The sequence below is a fragment of the Mchenga conophoros genome, linkage group LG2 (genome assembly GCF_057382185.1).
Source record: "Mchenga conophoros isolate Kocher_MC1m ecotype Shallow Benthic linkage group LG2, M_conophoros_male_GT1.1, whole genome shotgun sequence".
Lineage (NCBI taxonomy): Eukaryota > Metazoa > Chordata > Actinopteri > Cichliformes > Cichlidae > Mchenga > Mchenga conophoros.
Window position 1 is genome coordinate 35684141 of NC_140527.1, and position 22704 is coordinate 35706844.

General features: G+C 40.8%; 1 protein-coding gene and 1 long non-coding RNA gene across 7 annotated transcripts in view; one reads left to right on the top strand and one right to left on the bottom strand.

Moving 5' to 3' along the window:
• LOC146582508 (uncharacterized) overlaps positions 1-22704 on the bottom strand; it is an 86896-nt gene that overhangs the window by 39008 nt on the left and 25184 nt on the right. The window lies entirely within an intron of this gene.
• zic3 (zic family member 3 heterotaxy 1 (odd-paired homolog, Drosophila)) lies at positions 956-6152 on the top strand. The gene is made up of 3 exons (XM_085243468.1): positions 956-2222; positions 2983-3146; positions 3729-6152. The coding sequence occupies exons 1-3, from the start codon at positions 1232-1234 to the stop codon at positions 3909-3911; spliced, it is 1338 nt and encodes a 445-aa protein (XP_085099594.1). The 5' UTR covers positions 956-1231; the 3' UTR covers positions 3912-6152.

A 22704-nucleotide genomic window follows, 5' to 3' on the forward strand; every position in this document is an offset into this window, starting at 1 on the left:
TCCTTCCTGGGACAGATTGAGGGGGAAAGGATGTGAAAGGCTTGGAGTTAAAAAGCGCCGCTTGAAGCACTCAGCGCGTCTCTGAACTTGATCAGATTTCATGTGTCCTGCAGCGAGTCAGCGGCAGCCCTGTGAAACTTGCTCAATGGCACGAATTTTTTGGCTGAGCGAAAAAATCTCAGGATATTACAATTACTGCCATCTTTCTTTCTGTCTTTTATTCCTCCGTCTTACACCCTATAGAGCTTTTGCAAAAAAAAAATAAAAAAAAATACCCCCTCCCCTTTCAAGCGGCTTCAAGAAAGCCACATTTTGGAACTGCGCCAAGTACATTCAAGTTTTCAGTTAATAAGAGCCAAACTGGTCACATGAAAGAGAAAAAATAAAGGATAATGATAGATAGATAGATAGATAGATAGATAGATAGATAGATAGATAGATAGATAGATAGATAGATAGATAGATAGATAGATAGATAGATAGATAGATAGATAGATAGATAGATAGATACTATATAAAACCTACAACACATTTTAGTTTTTCTAAGTTCAATACTACAAATTTCAGTTCAAAAGTGCCATAAGTGGTTGCTCGAAAAGTTAACTTTCTAGTATATCCTCTACAGATTGTAGATTATATATTTCTCTGAATCTTTAAAATTGTTTGGGAGTTTCATCAGGAGTACGACTCGTGTACGGCTGCATTTGACATGCGCTCCACATAACACATGCAGGATCTGCGCTAGAGCGTTGTTATACCTGCAAAATAATGCCTGCAACAACCAATCAAATGAAAGCAATTGAGACGAACTGCCATCTTCAATAACAAACTGTGCCAATCACCAGAAATCAAGCCAATTACCACCCTTCGTCGCAGTCACGTGTTACAGGGGTAGCAGAACGCCGATTGGCCGTCGTAGCACTGCCTCCCGAGTTCATTTATGTTCTGGGAGTGAGTGATTGACTTTATCAGTCCAAGGACATCATCCGCTTGGTAAGGGGGGGAAGTTTGATCCTCTTTCTCACGGATTGCAGTCAACGGGAGTTTTTTCTCCCAACTCTTTGCATAGGATTTTTCCCCATTTTGGCTTGGTTTGTTTTTGTTGTTTTTGGATTTTTCCGCGCAACGTGGTACATCTCGACGCAGTGTGCAGCTTGCGCGCTCCGCTAAACTGGATTTTAATTTTATTTTCAGTTTTTTTCTTCCCAGCTCCTGAGTTTGCTTCAAGCTCATGACTATGCTTCTTGATAGCGGTCCGCAGTTTGCATCGTTAGGAGTGGGGGGCTTCGGGACGCCGCGGCACCACGAAATCGGGAACAGAGACCCTAGTCTGGGACTGAATCCCTTCAGTGATTCCTCCCACTCCGCTGCTTTTAAAATCAGCCCCGTGGCTCACGATATCGCTTCCAGCCAGACATCAGCTTTCACACCGCAAGCCAGTGGATATGCAGCTGCACTGGGACACTCTCACGGCGGGCAGGTGGGCTCGTACGGCGGGGGAGCTTTCAATTCAACACGAGACTTTCTCTTCCGGAACCGGAGCGTTGGAGAGTCCACAGCTCCGAGCACCCAGCATGGGATCTTTGCAGCTTCGGCGGGGAGCCTCCACGGGCCGCCCGGGATCACCGATAACCCAGGACATTTGTTGTTTCCAGGACTTCATGACCAGGGAGTGAGCCACACTTCATCCAGTGGACATGTTGTTAACAGCCAAATGCATCTTGGCTTGCGCGGGGACATTTTCGGCAGACCTGATCCGTATCGTCCTGTAGCGAGCCCTCGGACAGACCACTACGGGGCTCAGCTCCACAACTACAACCACCCCATCAACATGAATATGGGGATGAATGTGCCGACACACCACGGTCCGGGAGCCTTCTTTAGATACATGAGGCAACCGATCAAGCAAGAATTATCATGCAAATGGATAGACGAGAACCAGATGAACAGACCCAAAAAGACTTGCGACAGGACTTTCAGCACCATGCACGAGATGGTCACTCATGTGTCCATGGAGCACGTCGGCGGCCCCGAGCAGAGCAACCACGTCTGCTACTGGGAGGACTGCCCGAGAGAAGGGAAATCTTTTAAGGCCAAGTACAAACTCGTCAATCACATCCGTGTGCACACGGGCGAGAAACCGTTCCCATGCCCGTTCCCCGGATGCGGGAAAATATTCGCCAGATCGGAAAACCTGAAAATACACAAAAGAACACATACAGGTAGGCACCAACAGCATCTTAGCATCATGTAAAAAATATAGAAAGAGAACCTATTTTTAAATAGACCCCATGCTTCAGTGTTCCAGATATAAACGTGCATGTTGTTGTGTTATTGTTTACGAGGTCCTTTTCAGAAATTGGACCAACTTTTCTAATGGCGATAAGCTCCCAGTTTCCTTTTTTCGAAATTATATGAAAATATACAGATTGGATAATGTTTCCACAGTAGAGTATAAACCACATTGCTCTGCAACTTTGCTGTAGTGTTCAGCCTCGTTAATTCTTGCAGCTTTTGTCCTGAGAAGTTTTGTGCCAGTCCAAAAGATACTTCATTTACTTTACGCCAAACTTTCGGTGCATTTGCTGTATTGGTGCTTAGGGCAGACACGGGGCTCGTGTGCTTTTTGAACACATTACAAGTAAGCAATTTCTGGCTGCGTTCATAATTGTCGCTCTAGTTCAGTCAGTGCACGGTACAGAATGCCCTGTTGATTCAGTATTTACTATACAAGAGCACACGCACTGAGGAGGCCAGTAGTAGCATGAAGGAGCAGGCCTCTTGAATAAATAAAGCCTGACAGAGCAGTGTGTAGTAGTGGAGCAGTATCCATGTCGCCACGAGAATGTAGGTTACTCTGTTATATAATAGGCTGCAGACAATTTACATCTTGTGTCTTCGGATTTACAGTCGGTGTTACAATGGGGGTTTGTTTGTGCGGGCCATTGAGGGGTAATTCACGATGTTTATTTAATCCTCCAGGTGAGAAGCCGTTTAAGTGTGAATTTGATGGCTGTGACAGACGCTTCGCCAACAGCAGCGACAGGAAAAAGCACATGCATGTGCACACATCAGACAAGCCATACATCTGCAAAGTGTGCGACAAGTCATACACACACCCTAGCTCTCTCAGGAAACACATGAAGGTAATTAACGTCTTCATTACTCCTTAAACACATTAACACACTCACACACACGCCACTCCACCTCCTTTACCACAGACAGAGACCATCACAACTTTAGGCTTTTTTTTTTAAGATGTTATAGGCTAGCCCAGTCACACTGCAAAAAAAGGTACAAAAATGGTGTGCAATCACAATTAGTGTGTTAGCGGCTCTTGATTTTAAATAGCTAAAAGATTAAACGATTAATAGTTTTAAAAAAAAAACTCCCCCTTTGTTGTTGTTCTCTGATGATGGATTTTGATTTGTATTTTTCTTTAAAATAGCCGTCTTCTATAAATATCCGCTAGCAATAAGCAATTTTTTTAAATATATTTTAACCATCTAGTACTTTGAGAAAACCTATTTTTATATAAACTTTAACAGTGTGTTGATGCGGATATTTCTATGCAGTCCAGAAGCTCGCCTGTTTACCATTACAGTTGCCCCATAAAACTCAGAGCTAATCCGCATTTAAGTTCAGCCTCCTTCCATAAAGACACTTAAAGGTCACCGTTTACAATGACTGCCTCAGTAACTCAGTGCTCGTGTCCCCATGTTTTGCAGGTTCATGAGTCTCAAGGATCTGAATCGTCTCCAGCAGCAAGCTCCGGATACGAGTCGTCCACACCGCCAGTCCTGGTCTCAGCCAGCACTGAGGACCCGACAAAAACGCCGCCGTCAGCCGTACAAAACACGTCTGGTCACAGCGAAGGACTGGCACCCAACTTTAATGAATGGTACGTTTGAAGTCAGAAGAACAAATTCCCTCTCAATGTGGACCAAGAGGATGAGCAGGAAAAAAAACATTAAAAAAAACTATTCATTTTCACTCCACACACATACACACACACATACACGCACACATCATCATCAGATACACACGCAAACACACGCGAATGGGATTGGAACAAGAACAACAGCAGGAGATGAGAGCAAAAGCCAGCACCAAGCAGGCCACGTCCGTTCTCAGGATCACGAAATTTGACTTTTATTCCGCAGTTTTGAGGAAATCAAATAAATCACGAATAAATAAACGCTATACTTTCTCAATATAAATAAATGTTTTTTTATCCTTTAGTTAAAGTTTTCAGAAAAAAATGTTTTATTTTTCATTTTATGTATTTTCTCAAATTTTTATTTAAAAAAAAAGAATAAAAAAGGAAAATTATTTCACGCTGTTTTATATAACGGTGACACTCTATTGTCGCCTCTTCAATTGATTGTTGAAACTTCAAACAGTCTTAAGAAACGTGCCAAAGTCTTTGTCATGAACTTGAACACAGAAAAAAAAATCATAACTAAATATTATCTCGTGAATGTATTTCCTTGTTTGATGGGGTCGAATCTGTTGTCAACGTCCGTTTTCAGGTGGAGAAATGTGGTATTAGGTTACGATTGTTACCGTTGAATATAACGTTGCCTTTTGTTAATACCGTTGTAAATACATATCCATGATGCCATATTTATCAATTTGTAATTTAATTATGGGTATAAGTTCTGAAACTTAAATGATATTTATGGAAATGTTTTCTAACAAGAACTGTACAGTTTCGGTCATAACCAGCTTAACATGGAACAAATGATAAACTAAAGCTCCAACATCGCGATTGTATCCTTCTGTTTTTTGTTGTTGTTTTATTTTTTCCTTTTTAACCAATAGGCCTACATGTGTCTTATTTGGATTAATTAAATCATTTATATGAATATTATGGATTTGTCTATATATAATGCAGATATTTCCGTCACTTTTATTTTGTTTATGAGACCATTGACATGTAAAATCATTGACTTTGTAGAGCTGAGTTCAGTTGAGCTGAGAAGCTATAAAACGGTTCTGTTGTTATCTTTATTTTTGGTTAAATTTAAACTTTTTGTGTATTTTACTTTTATAGAATCAGAACTAGATGTCAATCTTAGCATAAACTCAGTATTGGGGGAAGAAGAAAAAAAAGAGAGAAAAGAATGAACCCATCAGCCTATTGCACTCCTATACTACAGGTCTTAGAGTGTGCGAAGTCATGATTTCCAAATCAAGGTGACAGCATTTTGAGTATTTCAAATTGAGGTCAAGACCCGAACTATATGCGCCAGTATGGCAACCTTTCTAGTTCCAGCAGTGTCTTTGTGCAAGTATGTTTAAATGTGTGCATCGGCAACAATGGAACTGTCACAACACAGTATCTTCAAAAATAAAAAAGTTTTTTTTGTCTGTCAGCTTGCATTGTTTTAAATGTAATTCTGTGAAACTAAGCGTGTTATTTGTTGTGGTGTTGCATATAGAGCAGTTTGATTACACATTTGCTTGTTTTGTGTGAATAACTTGTCAAGATGACATTTTTGTGTTTAACAAAATTTAGTGGAAGGAATTCTAGATCTATGTGGGTTGGGGAGAACACGTTCAGTGGCAAAAAGAGTTACAGCATTGCATTGTAACCTATTCTCAAGAATTAAATATTATGCATACACAAAGTATATTGTACTCATATGAGAACAATTTCAGACCACCAGCACTACTTTTAAAATAAAATGTAAAAACGGTACCTCTTGACAGTGATATATGAAATAAGTTTATTTAAATAATTTAAGGAATATATGTTTTATATGCTATTTTCTATACCTTAATTTAAAAGAAGTACTTTTTCTTATTCCCACCACCTTTCTGCCCCATGTCCAGAGGTCAGAGAATAATATCTGATGTATAAACACAGCTAGAATGTGATGTTGTAACACTTTCTGGGAGAAATGGGTCACAATCCAAGTTATTCCTGAAGAGCAAAAATGTTTTACTGATGAACTGTGTCACTGTGCCACATCGAGGCAAACCATGTTACAACAGCAGGCCTATGCGTTAGCCTATAGCTACCAGAGTCAAACGTTCCTTGTACTTTTTAGGCTACTGTATGTTGGTTGATTTATTTTATCAACTATTTATGAAGAAATGTGAACGGAAATTTTGACTGAAATTAAACAAAACATTATGAAAAGCGACTGTCAGACTGCGCCGTTGATTATTATCAGCATGTTGTTCTGCACCCTGCATGTTAACGCATATAACCGACACTGCTTGCCATGCTATTTAGTAGGAGTCACTTGAACTTGACACTGATTAAGGCGCCATCTTAGTATCTTGGCCTTGTGTGTGTGTGTGTGTGTGTGTGTGTGTGTGTGTGTGTGTGTGTGTGTGTGTGTGTGTGTGTGTGTGTGTGTGTGTGTGTGTTCAATGGAAATCCTAGGGGGAGGAAGTTGAAGGACCACTTCTTGGCAGTGTGTAGGGACTTTAGAAAGGCCGGTAAGGCATCTGTTTATGACTATGAAAGCTGCAAATGTAAAGTTTATTTTCTTCTTCTTCAATGACTGCTTACAGTGATTGAAAAAAATATATAATAATCCTGTCATGCAGAGTGGAAGACGGGCAACTGAGGACACTGTGTGACCGTGAAAGTGGAGCAGGAATCGTTGCCAAAAGTGGCAGTGCCTCAGCGTCTCCCACTACCCGAACAAGGCACAGCTACATAAAAAACAACCAAAGGAGTTAACACACATCAATAGGCGCCATAATAAGCATTTAAACGGCGAAAAAAATCTGTCTGAATTACAACAAGTGCACATGCACACATCGGGAAAGCCCCGTGTAATAAATAGGAATTTATTCAGTGCTTTAAAATAAAAGAAACAACAACAAATGCACATTTCCTATTGCTCTGTCTGGGAGACTGGTGTAATCTGACGACTTTACTTCCCGGTAAGTCTGACACAGAGGGTTACTTTAAACCCCCACCACACAGTATTCTTCAGCTATAAACAGTTATTGAGAAAAACTGATTCTAATTCTGTTTTGTTCTACTTTTGCGCAAGCGCACCCTTCGCATTTGGTTTGATTTCATTTCTTTTCACCCCTTCCCTCCTTGCCTCCCCCTCCTACCCTTTTCCTCCCTCCCTTCCCAGCTAGTCTAGTCGCACATTTCAAGTTGCTCCTCTCACACACCGTGACGTCAAATAACCGAGACCCGGCTTTCTCCGAAGCACGGCGGCTCGCACGAAGGTTGCATTTTTACGCGCGGATTTGAGATGTCCTAAGCACAGACGTGGCTGCGCTCTGACCCGCAGCAGGTGACCGTGATAAGAGTAAAGAAAGCATACTACGAGGAAATAAACACAACTCTAATATACCTACATTTAAGAGTTAATCACACCTCAGTTTACGTGTCATTAAAAAGCACATTCATGTGAATTTGGGTCATTAATGTAGGGGTGCGTTTAACTCTGCAATTAAAATGCAGCTTGCCAATAAGGTGCATTCAAGCTGTTTCCTAAAACAAGCCATCATTTCCACACTATATGAGAACTCGGTACCGATGATTCAACCCAGACGGAGGAAAAAACATGAAAGGCTCTTTTCTAGTGGGTTCTCAATGGATTAGAAAGCAGTGATGGTCACGTGGATGCAGTTGTGTAAAGACAAGCGGCTGTATAACAACAATGTCCCACTGTAGCAGACAACAACTGGCTCTCAATTAGCCTGCTCATTCATCTTGGGTTATCTTATGGATTGCCGTACTGGGCTCCAGTGTGTGCACTCGGAGGATGGCAGCTGACTGTTGGCAGCGTGCAGCAGCCTATAATCTCTCCTCTTATATAGTCTTCTTGTGGTGGTGGGGGAGGAAGGGATCGGAGGCGGAGGGGAGCGGGGGGGCTGGGTGCGGAGAGAGGGGGGGGGGTGCATTTTGCAGGGGAAAAAATGGACTGAGACGTACGTCTCGCTTGCGCACGCCGCTGAAGTTTTATATCGGATTGATTGGTCAACCCCAACCCCTTTACCTTCCTCGGTTTTCTCAGTAGCAGAGTATTCGCTGGCTAAGCGGGAGAGCTCGCTCTAAGAGGATAAACTGACACAAGCAGGTCCCAAACGCCTTTTGTCACGCAACGGAGGCTGTGATCTTTAAAAGAAAAAAAAAAGAAAAAAAAAAGCAGCTAATTCATCGCTAACTGAAAATTAAGTCATTATTGGACACAAAGTGCAAAGATAAATTTCGATCAATTCACAAGTAACTCGGTTAGTAGGTTAAAAGATAGAGCTGGAGATGCAAGGCTATTATTAGCTTTTATTCGACACTTTAAGCAAGGGGTTATCTGACACAAGGCTGTTTAATAACTTAGGGTGTATTCTATTTTGCTCAAAGGCACAGCAGCACGGCAGTTGGGATACTCTGTATCGGAGACAGCGCCTGCACATCTGCACATGACCGCTTTGCTGATACACGTTCAGGTTTTATCCCATCACTCTTTAATTAATGGGATGCTGCCAAAACTGAAGCATCATGGAATAACTGCACCGAGCATGGGAGTGTGTACTGTTTCTCTGTGTGAGGATATGAATGTGAGTGAAATAAGAGGGTTTCCATCTCCGCATACAGAAACGAAAAATCTGACACTGCTGATATTTATATATTTTTTAATGAAGGCATTAAAACTACACGGTTAACCAGAATAGTGCCTCTAAACTCAGCGTGACAATTAGAGATTGAAATGAAACGGATTTGTAACAGCACGCGGCTGCATATAGCTTCATAAACAATCAGTTGCATACATCTGATAATTAAAAGCCTCCTTTTGTGCTGAAGTTAATCGAAGGTTGTTTCACCTTCGGCAGGGTGCTGAATATGCATCCGCAAGGTGCCTTAGTCCACGTGTTTCTTTATATGTTAAGGTGTTTTGTGGCTTTTGTGATGGAAACTGTTGAACACAATGGCATTGTGTTTGCCTTCAATTATCCTTCAACTCACTCACACTAGGCTAGGTTGGACGCTCACCTAATGCACATTTCGTGACGATTTATTTGCCCCTAACACTGTGTCGCACGAGGTGATGAGTGGAAGTTGTTGGCCTGTCATTTCCACAAAAGAACAACAAAACATCGCAAAATAAAATAAGTTACTCACCAAGTTCAGTTTCTAAAGCGTCTCACACTTTGACAGCAGCAACAAATTGCCTAAAAAAATGCACCTGGGGATTATAATTCGAAATAAAATTTACTTCGAGGCTTCTTAGCCACCTCCCTCCAAGATAAACAAAGCATTCTTTCCAAAAACATTTCTATTATGCTGTGAGCTGAAAGACAATCCATTAGCAGGATGTCCAACAGGAGACAGCGGCAATTCCCCAACATCTGGCAGGGTGTCAGAAACTTGATGAATTCCTTATCAGAGCGGGCGCAGGAATCAAAGCTAATAGGTCCCTGGAGTAAGGTCTCTGGCAAACGTTCATTCAGAAAAGCAGATGTTCAGCAATTGTGCCTTGCGTTTGTCTTTTGACAGATATATTTTCAACACTTTTGAGAGGTGGCAAATGGGTAAATGAGCAATTGACATCCATTTAATGACCCGTTGCTCTGCCCTGAACGCTGCGGTTGTGATGCTTCCTCCCAAACAGGAGCAATAACAAGCCTCTCCCTAACTGCTCTCCCTTGAGGAAGCGAAAGCAGTTTTATGAATCGCTGAGATGCATATTATTGAAAAAAGGTGTAATGCTGACGTGCACTTAAACCGTTAAACAGTGTGTGCCCTTAACTCTCACCACCTGCAATTAAATCGTTAATTACAGCCAAAGCGGCCATTATATTTGGCCTTTACATCACCTGCAGAGTCAACAAAAAGCTACAATTAGTTCAGATCGCATTAAACGCGTGATTCAGCATCTCCAACAAACTTTTTTTTGTTTTTCAACTTGAGAGCACAAGACAGACTCAAGCTCACAGGACGGGTTCTCCCCCGAGGGGACGGACAGCTGCGCTCACATATTCATTGCTCTCTTCAAATAAAAATGACAATGTCGTTAATTTAGCCCCCTTCTTAAGACAATGAATTAGAATTGGAGAGCGTCTTTCCATTATTTAAAGAGCTCGTTCATTGCCTGTCACGGCGATTTTGTTCGCGCGTGCGCAATGCCCTGAGCGGCTGCACGCTCTTAAGTTTGCTGGAACATCAGAGCAATCAGAGGGCGCACATGGGTTTAGTGTGAACATCCACATGTTGAAGGTTGGTAGGTAGGTAGGTAGGTAGGTAGGTAGGTAGGTAGGTAGGTAGGTAGATAGATAGATAGATAGATAGATAGATAGATAGATAGATAGATAGATAGATAGATAGATAGATAGATAGATAGATAGATAGATAGATAGATAGATAGATAGATAGATAGATAGATAGATAGATAGATAGATAGATAGATGGATGAAGAAGTAAATAAAAACAAACAACAATACCAATTGTGTCCCAGAAATGCCAATCAAGGCATAAAGGGGGGAGATCTAGTTGCATAATGTCTGCGCAATCTTTAATCCGTTATGGATATGCATGAGGCAGGGATAGCACCATGAACAACATCCCGCCACAGCCTCAGCACGTGTTTACGTGATTTCTGGCATCAGAAAAACAAAGGAAGAAACAATGAACGATAACTACTTTTTTCCCGCAACTTCCCATTCAGGCAGGCGGTGGGGGTTGACCTGCTTTTTTATTTTTAGAAATAGAGTATATTCACCTTTAAAGACTGAAAACAATCTTTGTAATTTAAATTCAGGAAACATAACATGATAACTAGTGTCACCATGATGACAAATTGATTGCATTTGAAGAAGGATGTAGGCAATATGTTGTTCAGGGGGGAATTCTGCTTTTTGTGAAAGGGTTTATATTAGGATTATTTTACGTGTTTTTTTTAACCCAACTTGACTTTGCTTTACTTTTTCTTTTATATTTGTTATATGCTTCAAATATGATCAGGACTGACAGTCAACATTGCCAGTTACTAGTAACCAAAAACACTGATTGAGTCTATTTCCTTAAAGACTGGGCCTAACTGCGTGAGATGAACAGACCTGTTGTGGTTATGACTACCATGGTGCTATAATGTGCCTTCTGTGAAACAAAAATAATCTTCACCCTCCACGCATGCATCTTTTAAAGCAGGTTTCCAAATGTGCACACACAATTGCAGTCACATTCCTGCAAAGAGAATAACAATGAAAAGGGACCAAGGTATATATAGCATAAATATATACACGAAATATGTTTGAGGTTCTGTGAGAGTCAAGGAAAGAAAAACATAAAAAATATGAAAAATATTATATTTTGAAGGAAACAATAGGTGTCATTTCTTGCATTTGCAGCAGTCATTCAAGAGGGTTAAGGATAGGAACCGGTGTTTTAGTATGCGCTAACATCTGTGCTATGCCAGCAGCAGAGACTGCTGTAATGATTAATATAAGTAAAGAGAGGAAGCATGACACACAATGGCAAGCATAAGGCAACAACAATGCAATCTGGATTTTCATATGTAATGCCCTGGCCCTTGTTAGCTCTTGTAAGCCCATGATCAGAGGTGATCTTATTGTAATAAGATGTGTTTGGCTAACAGAGAAAGACCAGGTTTTTGTGTGGGTGGCGGGGATTCTGGTGCTAAAAGAGAGTTATATTCAACAGCTGTGTTATACAGGTTTTCAACAGCCATAATAAAAAGTGTTAGACATAGCACCAGTTATTTCCCACTTTTCCACTAATCTAGGCTCTGCTTTCCAACTGTGCCTTTTGGCCAAACAGTACACCACTGGCTCATATTTTCGCAACATAAGATATACACTCTGCAGTTTTTTGGTTTGCAGGTATTTTCACATTTCTGTGTTTAACTACTCTATCAAAGCTGAGTCAAAGAGATTTTCTCCCCAAGAAGTATCAACAATCAATTCCATCATGATGGGAAACAATGCAGTGTGATTACATGCCTTCAACTTTGTGGCATACTCAGCGAACAGTACAGATTTTATTCTTCTTTTTGTTGTTCTATTAATGGTCTCCATCCTGGGACAATAACAGGCACACAGGGGTTTTTTTTTTTTTGGTTTTTTTTGAGAGAGGAGGAGGTGTAGGAGGAGAAAAGGGAACCAGGTAGGAGGGCATGATGAAGGGGGGAGGGATGGGAAAGCCAGGTGCTGGTGGAAATTGGCAGGCGATTGCCAAAGCGACCTCATGCCAGGATAATGCATGGGGCCATAGGTGTCCCCCAAGCCAATCCCAACCCTCATGCTGATAGCTTTTCAGAGCCTGTGGGACAATCTCTTCAATAATTGCTTTTCCTGTTTCAATTGTTGTCTGAAGACCAGTAACAAAAGAGAGGGGACTTTGTTTTCCACAAGCATTGCAAAAGTGCGTGCTGCACTGCACTTGGAGCCATTTGTAGTTACCTTATAGTTCTAAACAGGCCAATTTATCCTTGTATGTAAACCAGTATGGTAGTGGTTTTGAGTTTCAGCTTTAAAAAAATCATTAAAAAATTCAAGACCCAGAGAGATTTGTGGTCATGTGAGTGACAGGTCAACTATATTGTGCATTATCTGCTATAAACGATGAGAGCTTGCAAGATACTCAAATATAACAACGGTAAATACCTATTTTATTAGTATCTTTGAAATAAACTCTCCATCTCTGTGACATTTGTCTCCTAATGGAGAGAGTGAGGCTTAGCAGGCTTAGTGAACTTTTCTCCACAGTTCTTCTGCACAGGCCCTAAACAAGTGGAAAATGACTTGTTGCTCCAACAACAACAGTACTTTTTTAAGTTGTTCCTTTCTTTGTTATACTAAATAAACAATTTCTTCCCAATTTTGTTATTTTTATCATCTGCCCAACTTGCAAAAACATAGGTATATAAATATGCATGAAGCTAAATATATTTAACAGGCCTTACAATGCAACATATTTTAATTAGAGTAATAAGCCAACTGTGCCAGTGTTAATATAATATTATTAGATTCATCTTCTATTAATGATACAAACAACAGCATAAACAACAGCAATTTGTCCATTATCCGATTACTACTACTGTTATTATTATCAATATCACTATTAATAATAATAACAACAATAATAATAATAATAATAATATATCAATATTATTATGAGCTGATTATAATTTTAAATCATATGTTTCTCTGCTAACTTAAACGGTCGGACTGAGCGCATTTAAAACAAAAGAAACTACAAGGCCCGTGTTTTCCAGCTGCAGTGACCTTCCTCTTCCCCCATTGCGCAACTCCAAATAACAGAAAAAGAAAATGTACGCAGTCAAATTATTAACGACCCACTTGTCTTGTTCTTGAGAGATTTGGGAGCGATGAAGGCAGAGAAACCGAGTTCATTTAAAACGGGGTCAAAGTCAGAAGAGGGGAACACTTCAAGAAAATTCTTTCCATTTTAATTAATCGCTACTGAAACTTAAATAACAGACAAATTTCGTCGTTAAAGGGTTAAAACGGCGCGATTTAAAAAAAAAAAAAAAAGAAACAACAACAACATTTCAAGAATCGAATCGAGACTTTTTAAATCCATTGGTGTACTTTGTGGTGTTTTTCGTCAGTAATTCGTTGTTTAAACGCGATTATTTCTTTTCTTTCTTTCTTTTTAAAGCGTAAAATAAAGCTAACGTAATTTAGATAGATTTCTCCTCTGAATAAAACAAAAGGGTGTGGTGCTGTAACTCAAGCTGCGCCGCAGGTCAGCAAGAAGTTTAATACTGCCAAACCTTACTACGCAGGCGTTTTGTTTTCATTCTTCCGAAGCATAAATAATGTAAGAACCTCTCCTGTCTGTCAGTTACACTTACAGCGCAGCCGTGCATACACTGGAAATAAGGCTGATGGAAGCTGTTGTAAAAGATGATATTATAAGACGTGACACTAACTCAGACTTCAACGACCAAGTTCACACCTTGAAAAGAGGTTTAAAAAATAAAATCTTAACAGAAAAGAATCTGAACAAATTAGTGAGCAAACTTCATTTTTTTTCAACTTCAAACATTTTTTTAGGAAAGCTGACCTATGAATATATAAGTGGCATTTTTAGGTAAGAGTTTGATGCAAAATGTGCAGTTTTATGAAATAGAGTAAAATCTGCGTTAAGGTTAATTTTGTTTCAAGCATATACAGTAAACTTTATATGGTGTTTTGTTTAGATTTTTTTTTTTAAATTGAAACTGGCAACAGTGTGCCAGTCGAATACCCAGTTTAATTTACCTTGTCTTGGGAATGATTTTTTTCCTGTATTACCTAAATAAGGTGAAATCTGGGGCAGGCAGACTCTGTACTGCTTGTCAGAATCAGTGGAGTGTAAAATTGCAACACCAGACAGCCAAGATAATAGCTCAGAAGGGGGCTAATGTTCCTGCTACATTCACAGAACATTTTTATAATGACCGAGTTAAAAAGAAAAAAGTATGGATTTATGCTATATTCAGTTTTCCCAGTTTATTCCTGTTTTGCTCTGTGCTTTATCTTTCCGTAGGCGCATTTGTCCTATTAAAATTAAGCAGTGTAAATTAATTTAGATCCAAAACCGTAAAAAGGAATCGACTTGTGCAGTGCACCGCAGTCTGTCTTCTCCTGTCTGGGCCTCTTAGAATACCTTTTTCTCAGCTTCCTTTGAGAGGGGAGTACCAGTTGGAGGAAAAATATCATTACTGAGTGCCCTTTCTGCCCAATCATGCCACCAGAAGATACTCCCAGTCCCACATACATGGCCAAAGCCAAACCTTTCCTGTTGGTCCCTCAAACAGATGCACAGACACACAAACTTATACTTGAGCACACACATAAATTACATGGGGATTACTGAGACATGGTTCAGAGATGTCACCAACAGGGTCTGATTTGCCAGGCTTTGCTATACCCAAAATCAGCTGGTAATACGTCTGCTTTGAGATCATTCCAAATACCCCCCAAATCCTTGCGTCTCACCATTTAAAACTCCCACAGGTGCTAAACCTAATCTTTCCTCGGACCGAGGTCACCATTCTGGTGGTCTAAGCTTTCTGGCCACTGGATCTCAACTCCTAGCAGCAACTGTTATTTCATATGGTATTAGGAGGTAACTTGCAGAGTTTATGTAGTTTCATCACACATTTAATATAAACTCTCAATACAAAAAAAACTTATTTGCTTAATCAAAAAGAAGAAAAGCAGAAGATAAACTGGAGATTGTTCAGGCTACTGAATTCTGACTTTACTCATAATGTTAGAGCAATGCTTCTTTTTTAAGGATGTTGTTCTGGTGATGTCAGAGTGTTCACAATAATCCCAGCTTGTTCTAAGACTTAGAACCTCATGAAATCTGTCTAAATAAGCATGTTTTCATGTTCTCTCAAGCCCATAAACTAAACCCACCCCTCTTCATTAGGAAGATATAGTGTTTTTAGATTGTTTTGATGTGGTCAGGGAGCAGACGGACCATTGGCTAAGCATTGGAAAGAGCAGACAGTCCAAGCGGTTTAGCCTTGTTTAAAATTATTAATCCACTTCTAATTCCAGCTGGCCCCCTGACAGCACAGAACCCTATCAAAAAAAATCAGCGCCTCCATTGTGAGGCCTGGCAGAAGGGGACTGGGCGTATTTTTTCTGCTCCAATCAGTTTCTAGAGGTTGGGCGATTAAAAAAAGAATCCCAGCCCCCCCTTCCTCGCACAGCGGGGGAATAACGGAATCATTAATTCCCCATTAATTTCAGAAAAAACGAAATGTCGACTCAATGTAGTCCCTTAGAGAAAAGAAAAAGATGGGAGTGACAGAAGCGACAAGTGCCTCTGGTTGCCCAAGAAGTGCTGAAAGGTGACATTCCAAAACTTTACATAAACAGGGGAAAAAACAGTTTAATGTGATGTTTAACAATCCCTTCAGTGTAACCAGCACTTAAAACTACAGTCTGTAAAAGTCATATCAATGCGCACAGAGCACAATTTGCCTGCCGTACTTTATAAAAGTTCTTTTAGTGTTTTAGTAGAGTTTTTAGTTCATTTTAATGAAACAACCTTCAAATTTAAATCAATTTTTCAGAAAAAGGCACGTAAAAACACACAGTAAGGCAGAGGTGTGTATATTATATTTTGTGCTGTGAAATAAAAGTACAATTATTTTAAAGATACCTCATTTATCATTTACTGAAAGTAAAGGCTACTGAAATTCTTGTTAGTGTTTGAAATCAGCTCTAAACTTAGTTTTCAATGCCGTTTGTAGTTCGTTTTATAGGCTTCAAATACTAACTTCTCCGTTTGTCTCCAAACCATCCTTCATAAGTTTTTAAGTTATCTTTTATTGGCTTGAAATCTCGCTAATAGCCAGACTTTATTTGCAGTCGACATTATGTTCATGAAATAAATAAAAATCTACCCGTTATGACTCACCTTGAAGGGGTCTTTGTGATTAAGTTACTTCAAGAGTTTATATCTTTTGTCAATAACTGGTTCACATTTTGTCTTGTCCTTTTGCAAGCTGTTCATAAATACAATGATGTTCCAGGCGGCTAACCTCACATACAACAAGGAGGCAGGAGGGGCTGGGCTAAGGAAGGGGGACAACAATGTCAAATCTTGGAGGGGACAAAGAGGTAGTTCTGCTCCGTCTCACCCTATGCAATCACTACACAGCAAGCACACAAATGCACGCGCACCCAGCAAGCAGATAGTTTTTGATTGGGAAGCATGGCTGGGCCCCAAGTGGTGGCCCCTATCATCACCCTTTCATGATTACACACACATGCACATTCACTTATATGCAGACGCACACACAGACATTCATGGGGCCATTATAGCTGTCTCTGCTCAGAGTGACAGCCTTTCATATCTGTCTGTCTCTAAGCCAAGTTGTTATCATCTATGCACCCAACCATTAGCAAGTGTCACAAACACACACATGCACACACATACATGCAAGTACGCGCATCTGCGTGCAAGCACACACACTAGTTTTTCAGGAAATGAGGTCCAATTAGATGTAATCAATGGCGGATAAGTAAAAAGCATTTCAAAAAATTCAATGCTTTTAATTTTTTTAAATTGATTTTTCCACTAATTTCTTGCTCCCCCTCTCTTTCTCGCTGGCTCACCCTCTTTCTCTCTACATCTCTCAGGGTGACTTTTGAGCACTCAGATTGACAGAACAAAAGAGATTGTTGTGGGGATACTAATTATTTAATGAATTCTTTATTTATTTTAAAAGTTCCCTGGGTGGCGATGTGCCCAGACTGTTACAGTAGATGGAAAATTACAGCCTGGAAGACAGTGAGTGACACATGAACAGAGGCAGAGGTGCAGGGGGTGGGCTGTGCCATCTAAACATGCCCATGCCCTTAAAGCCATGGCAACATCCCCTGATCCTGCCAGAACCCCCCACCCACCCACTCACTTCATATCCTGCAACCCCCCTCCTCTCCTTCTCTCCACCTCCATTTGCTACATTGCATTTCAACAAAACTGCCACATTAATCGTGTGTGCTCATTTCAATCCAGCTTTGGTGATTTTTTTTTCTTTACTTTTTAGTAACTCGTGCTTCTTCATTCAAAATCCCAATTTTCCAGAAACAATCCTTAAAATGGCAACAATTGACAGCCAATTTCCCTCGGCGAGGGGCCATATGTCCACTTCAATGAATTCCAACCACTAAAAAAATCTTTTCTACACAAGCTTTTTTTTTTCCAAATGATGTGTCCTCTCCCCCCAAAACCGATAAGTAGGGCATGGGGAGAGTAGGCCACTAAAGACCCGGTCGTTATTGATTTGACAAGTGAGTGAATAATTCATCTCTAGTGGCAGGCATCAGCTGGAACAATAGTTTATGACCACTACTGTTACTAGAAGAGACATATCGCAAATCTGACCTTTCCTCTGCCTCTTCCACCAGTCTGTTATGTAGTCTAGCACTGCTCTACTGTATATCCTGTACCCCGCTTTTGTTGGCCTTCCTCGCTTCATGGGAACTCCTTTTATGGTCTCTAGTAATAATTCCAAATGTTCCTTTCAATCCCAGATTTTGTATGATTTCTTCAGCCAAGTGCTGCTTAATTTACGATCATTTCCAGTTTCCCTGCAGCTCTTGGCCAGCAGGACACAAGGACAGCTTTATGCATGGGTGTAATTCACACACGCATTGGCACCGCACCCAGCAACTGCCTGCTATACAGAAATACTGATTTACTCACTACCTCGGTAATAGAAGATGTTAGAAAACAGACAGTTTTGATTGGCTGAGTCATGTTCAAAGCTGTTGCCTGAAAAACACAGATGTGACTGCTGAGCTGTTAATACAAATCAGACATTCCCATTCATGCCAGTACTATGCTGCTGGGCAGATGAATAACTGCTAGTTAGGCAGTGGTTACAACATGCACAGTAGTGCAAATCTGCTATAAGTCAATCTTGTTAGTGCTAACAAAAACACCAGGGAGATGAAAAACAGTCCTTGTGGTGGTAACCTTACTGAAAGGTCACAGACTGATTCCAGGATTTAACTCACTAATGCTCGGTGGCCATCTGAAACTAACAAATCACTGGACCAGCTATGACCTCAGCTCTCCATCTTGATTTCTTCAAACAAGTATCACTTGAACGCACACATTAATTAAGCATAACGCTGCAGTCTCGCAGGTTATTAAAAATAATAGGTTATTAAAACAGTACAATCTTACATCAAATCTCTACCAGAATGTGTACCTTGAAAGATGAGCAAACTGAGCCCATCCCATCTGTACAAAGTACAAAAAAAAGAAGAGAGAACTCCTGCACTTTATTCTACAAGAAAGGAACAGTCATGCTCCTGAATAGAGCTCTCAGGGTGTCTCGAGCACGGAAAGGCAGAGTTAGTTTCAATCTGTACTCGGACTACCTGCTGAGTTACCAGATCCCCAGCGAGTGTGAAGTCAAGCAGACTGCTTCTCTGACTCAACGCTCCCTGCCACCACCTCCACGCTACATTATGATTTATTCCACAACAACAGGATGTTGAGACTGTAAGATTAAGATGCATTCAGCAAGATGCAGGAGGAAAACATGTAGACATGTGTAAGTTTTCCTGCTCCGTTTTTACATCCTCAGATTTGGTTACATTTCAGCTTTGTACAGTGCATATACGCACATACCGGCGCGCACACAGTCTTTCTGTCAGTAGGTCAAGACACCATAAAGAGTGTCAGAGCAGGCTGAAAGATGAAGTTAAGATGAGTTATGTGCCTGAGCAGTCTGTGACCTTTGCTGCTCTGTCCATATGATATCACTCAGCAGGGAGGGAACCATGGAAAGCTTCAGTCTCAATCCTGCTACTCTGAAAGTGCATACTGCTCTCAGATTATCTGCATTTTAGGAACACATGCATCTACCCAAAGAGTATATTTGATTAGTCGCCCTGGGTTTTTTTTTAGCGCTACAAAGAAGGAATCCATTTAAGCAGCTATGCAGCCTGAAAATACCTTTTCTTGGTGTCTTTTCTCTTTTTTCCCGCTTGTTCTTTCTTTCTTGCTCGCTTCCTGTCTTCCTTTGAGCTACGTCTCCCCACTCACTCAAGCAGGGGCCACAGGGAACTCCAAGTTTCCATTCATGCTTCTCATTATCAGGGCATGTCTGTATTTTATGAGGCCGTGTAAACCACTGAATTACTGCACTTTAAAATGTATCCTGACACTATTACGTGACCATGTTGATAGAAAGGCCTTTCATTGCTAAAGCCAGGACCTAAAATGGTGGACGACAAAAGAGCATGACTTGTTAATTATTTTTAACTGCCGGATAAAAATGATTATGAAGTAAGGCAGGATACACAAATGGCTAAGGCCACATCATAAAGCGGCTCCCTGTCTCTGGAGAAACACTAACCTTAGTTTTAGAGGGGAAATGTGAGCATGCACCAAGCAGAAAAACAGACCATTGTGTCCACTTATAAAATTCATCTTAAGCTATCTAAAAACAATTAAATAACACTGAACACAAACAATGAATAATTTGCCATGATTTGCTCTTTAATTAGATGAAGTAAAGCAAATGTGTTTTGCAGTCAAAAAGGCACCACTGATTTCCGCGTCTGTTTGTTATTATCGGAACATAAAATGAAAATAAAATTGCATAAATAAAAAATTGGTCCCTCATAAAATTCAAAAGAGCATATTAAATTATGATACCACATGCAATACATTCAGTTCACACAAGCTGTATTTTTCTGACATGCTATATTAATTAAAGGAAGACATTAATCCCGGTTGTCTTTTCAATTTAATGAACGAGCTTTTAATTAAGTGATTCTCTCATGCAGCCATACACAACGACTTTCAGAGATATATCAGTGTGTGTGTGTGTGTGTGTGTGTGTGTGTGTGTGTGTGTGTGTGTGTGTGTGTGTGTGTTGCCCGGCTTCCTTGTTATTGATTTTTTTTCTTGCATAAGTGCAGAATTCATAGACGGTTTGAAATAGCAGCTTTCACAACTCTGACCATTTTCAAGTCATTAAAATTGCACGTACTCATTTATATGAAAGTGTTGGGCCACATTATATTGAAAATGTAATTTTGCTGACACATCAGCTCAGCCCTGAGGGTTATATACATATATGATAATATATGAACTTCCAGATGAGTCCCAGAAGCGCAGCTTCTTCTCCGTCTCTCTCACACCCTCCAGTGCATTTTTAATACTTGTATGCTTTATTTGACTAATGCTACGATCAAAGCCAATTACACTATTTCCAGTCCCTCCAGTGTTCCCTTGGATTTTCGTGGCTGCTTCCCACAAGTGGTGGTTGAAATATGTATATATGTTTATGTGTGCACATTTATATTCCACGTTTATATTTGTAAACTCGTGTGTGCACGAACAGTAGTGCGGGTGTATCTCAGAGAGCCGCAGCGCCAGCATAGCTAGAGCAGGAGCAAGCTGCTGGTCTGCAGAGCAGTGACAATGATAGGTGGCAGACCAGTCAAAACAAGTCTTGTTCTTTCAGGCAGGGCCAAAGTGCTGCTGAAGAGGTTCTTTTGAGGCACCCTTAATGTGGTAAAGTGATCTCCTCCACAATTGGGACACTCCAAGAGGCCATCCCTGACAACCAGAGCAAAGCAAACTCCCTCCCCTTTCACTCAGCCTTGTCACTTTGCAGCTAACCCATTTGGCATGGATGTTATAAGAAAACATCCCACAACATGAGGGATGTAGATGCACATAGAGCAAAAACTAATAATCATCGTATTACCATAAATGTTACAAAGCTGCTTTTATTTATGTGCACATACTACTATCTAACATTACCCCATTTATGTATGCATCTATTACCATGCATCACGTATATACCTTCTGGTAGAACAGCCTGCATTAACTGTTATTTTGAATGCAGATGAATTCATTTTTGGCTTGCTGACAACATATTTCTCTAACCTTTATACCTCCCATTACCATCTGAGCAGATATTTCCCCTGTATTATTATGTTCTGGATATGGAGGTGACTTTGTGATTGGGCCAGTTTACCACGGTAACCCCTGTTGGCCCACATGAAAAACTTCTGACTGGAGAAGCTGTTTGAATGAAACAGAGGCCTAGGTTGAGAAAAAGCCAGACAGTGCCCAGAACACGACAGCACAGCCCAGTTGGCCTCCTGACAATCTGGCTGACAATACCAGCAGACTTAGCACTCACTTTTTACAAGGGCTGCCTCAAATTGCTTCTCTCTTTCTCTCTCAGCGGCACTCACAAAAGAGTGAGTGGCAAATTGAAACTGAACTTTATTTGAGGCTGTAGCCAGACATAGTCCGTGATAAGTATGGCTGCCCTGATCCAAATAAATAATCACCATCAAAGGAAGCCGTCTAAAACACAGATTTGACCATTCTGGCTAAGTCTCCGTAAAGCTCCCAAAGTGGAATAGAAGTTTGGGTCTCAACCTAAATGAAAAGGGGGTTTCTTTTCTTCTTCTCACTCTATTCTAACTCTTCCTCTTTTCTTCCTTTACTTCTTCTTCTTGTCTGTTGAAACATGTGGTCAGCTGTTATGCTTCCATGTGGTCAGATGATCAAAGCTGGGGAGCAGCAGTAATTGTCCCCCGCTGAAGCCGTGCCCCGGCTGGGATCAGGATCCCAGCAGGTGGGGGGGACAGCCATGAGAACGGAGGGAGAGGGTGGAGGAACGCAAGAGGCCCTGCCTGGCAGAAATAAAGACTTCCTAAGGGCTGCTCTCTGACAACAGAGCCCCAAAGGGAGAGTGAAAAATGAAGCCTCAACACATTCGAAGGGGTTTTCACTCACGGAAAGGGGCCGCGATTGGGGTGAACATTAGAGAGAGAGGGCAAGATGGAAAGCATAAGAGAATAGGATTATAATATTTGCTCAGAGCGAAGAGGAACAATTGTGCGCCTCTTTCACAGTGTCCTTAGAACGGAGCCTGTGTCGAATCTGAGGTTTTTGATGCTTCATGAAATATGGATGCTGTTTATTTCACCTGCCAACCCTGCCTTCTGCGGTCAGACACCTTCTACTGGCAAAGACTATTACTGGCCAAAAAGAAGGAAAACTACAGAAATAAATCTAGCAGTCGTTTTTGTAGAACATACAAATACACAAACCGATGACATGGATGTAAACACAAGAGAGTCCACTCTTTCTTCTCACAAGGAAGCCAACAAACACATTATTACCATACACAAACAAAATCACACACACCGAGGTGTGGAAAGACCACGCATACCTCGGCTGGTCAA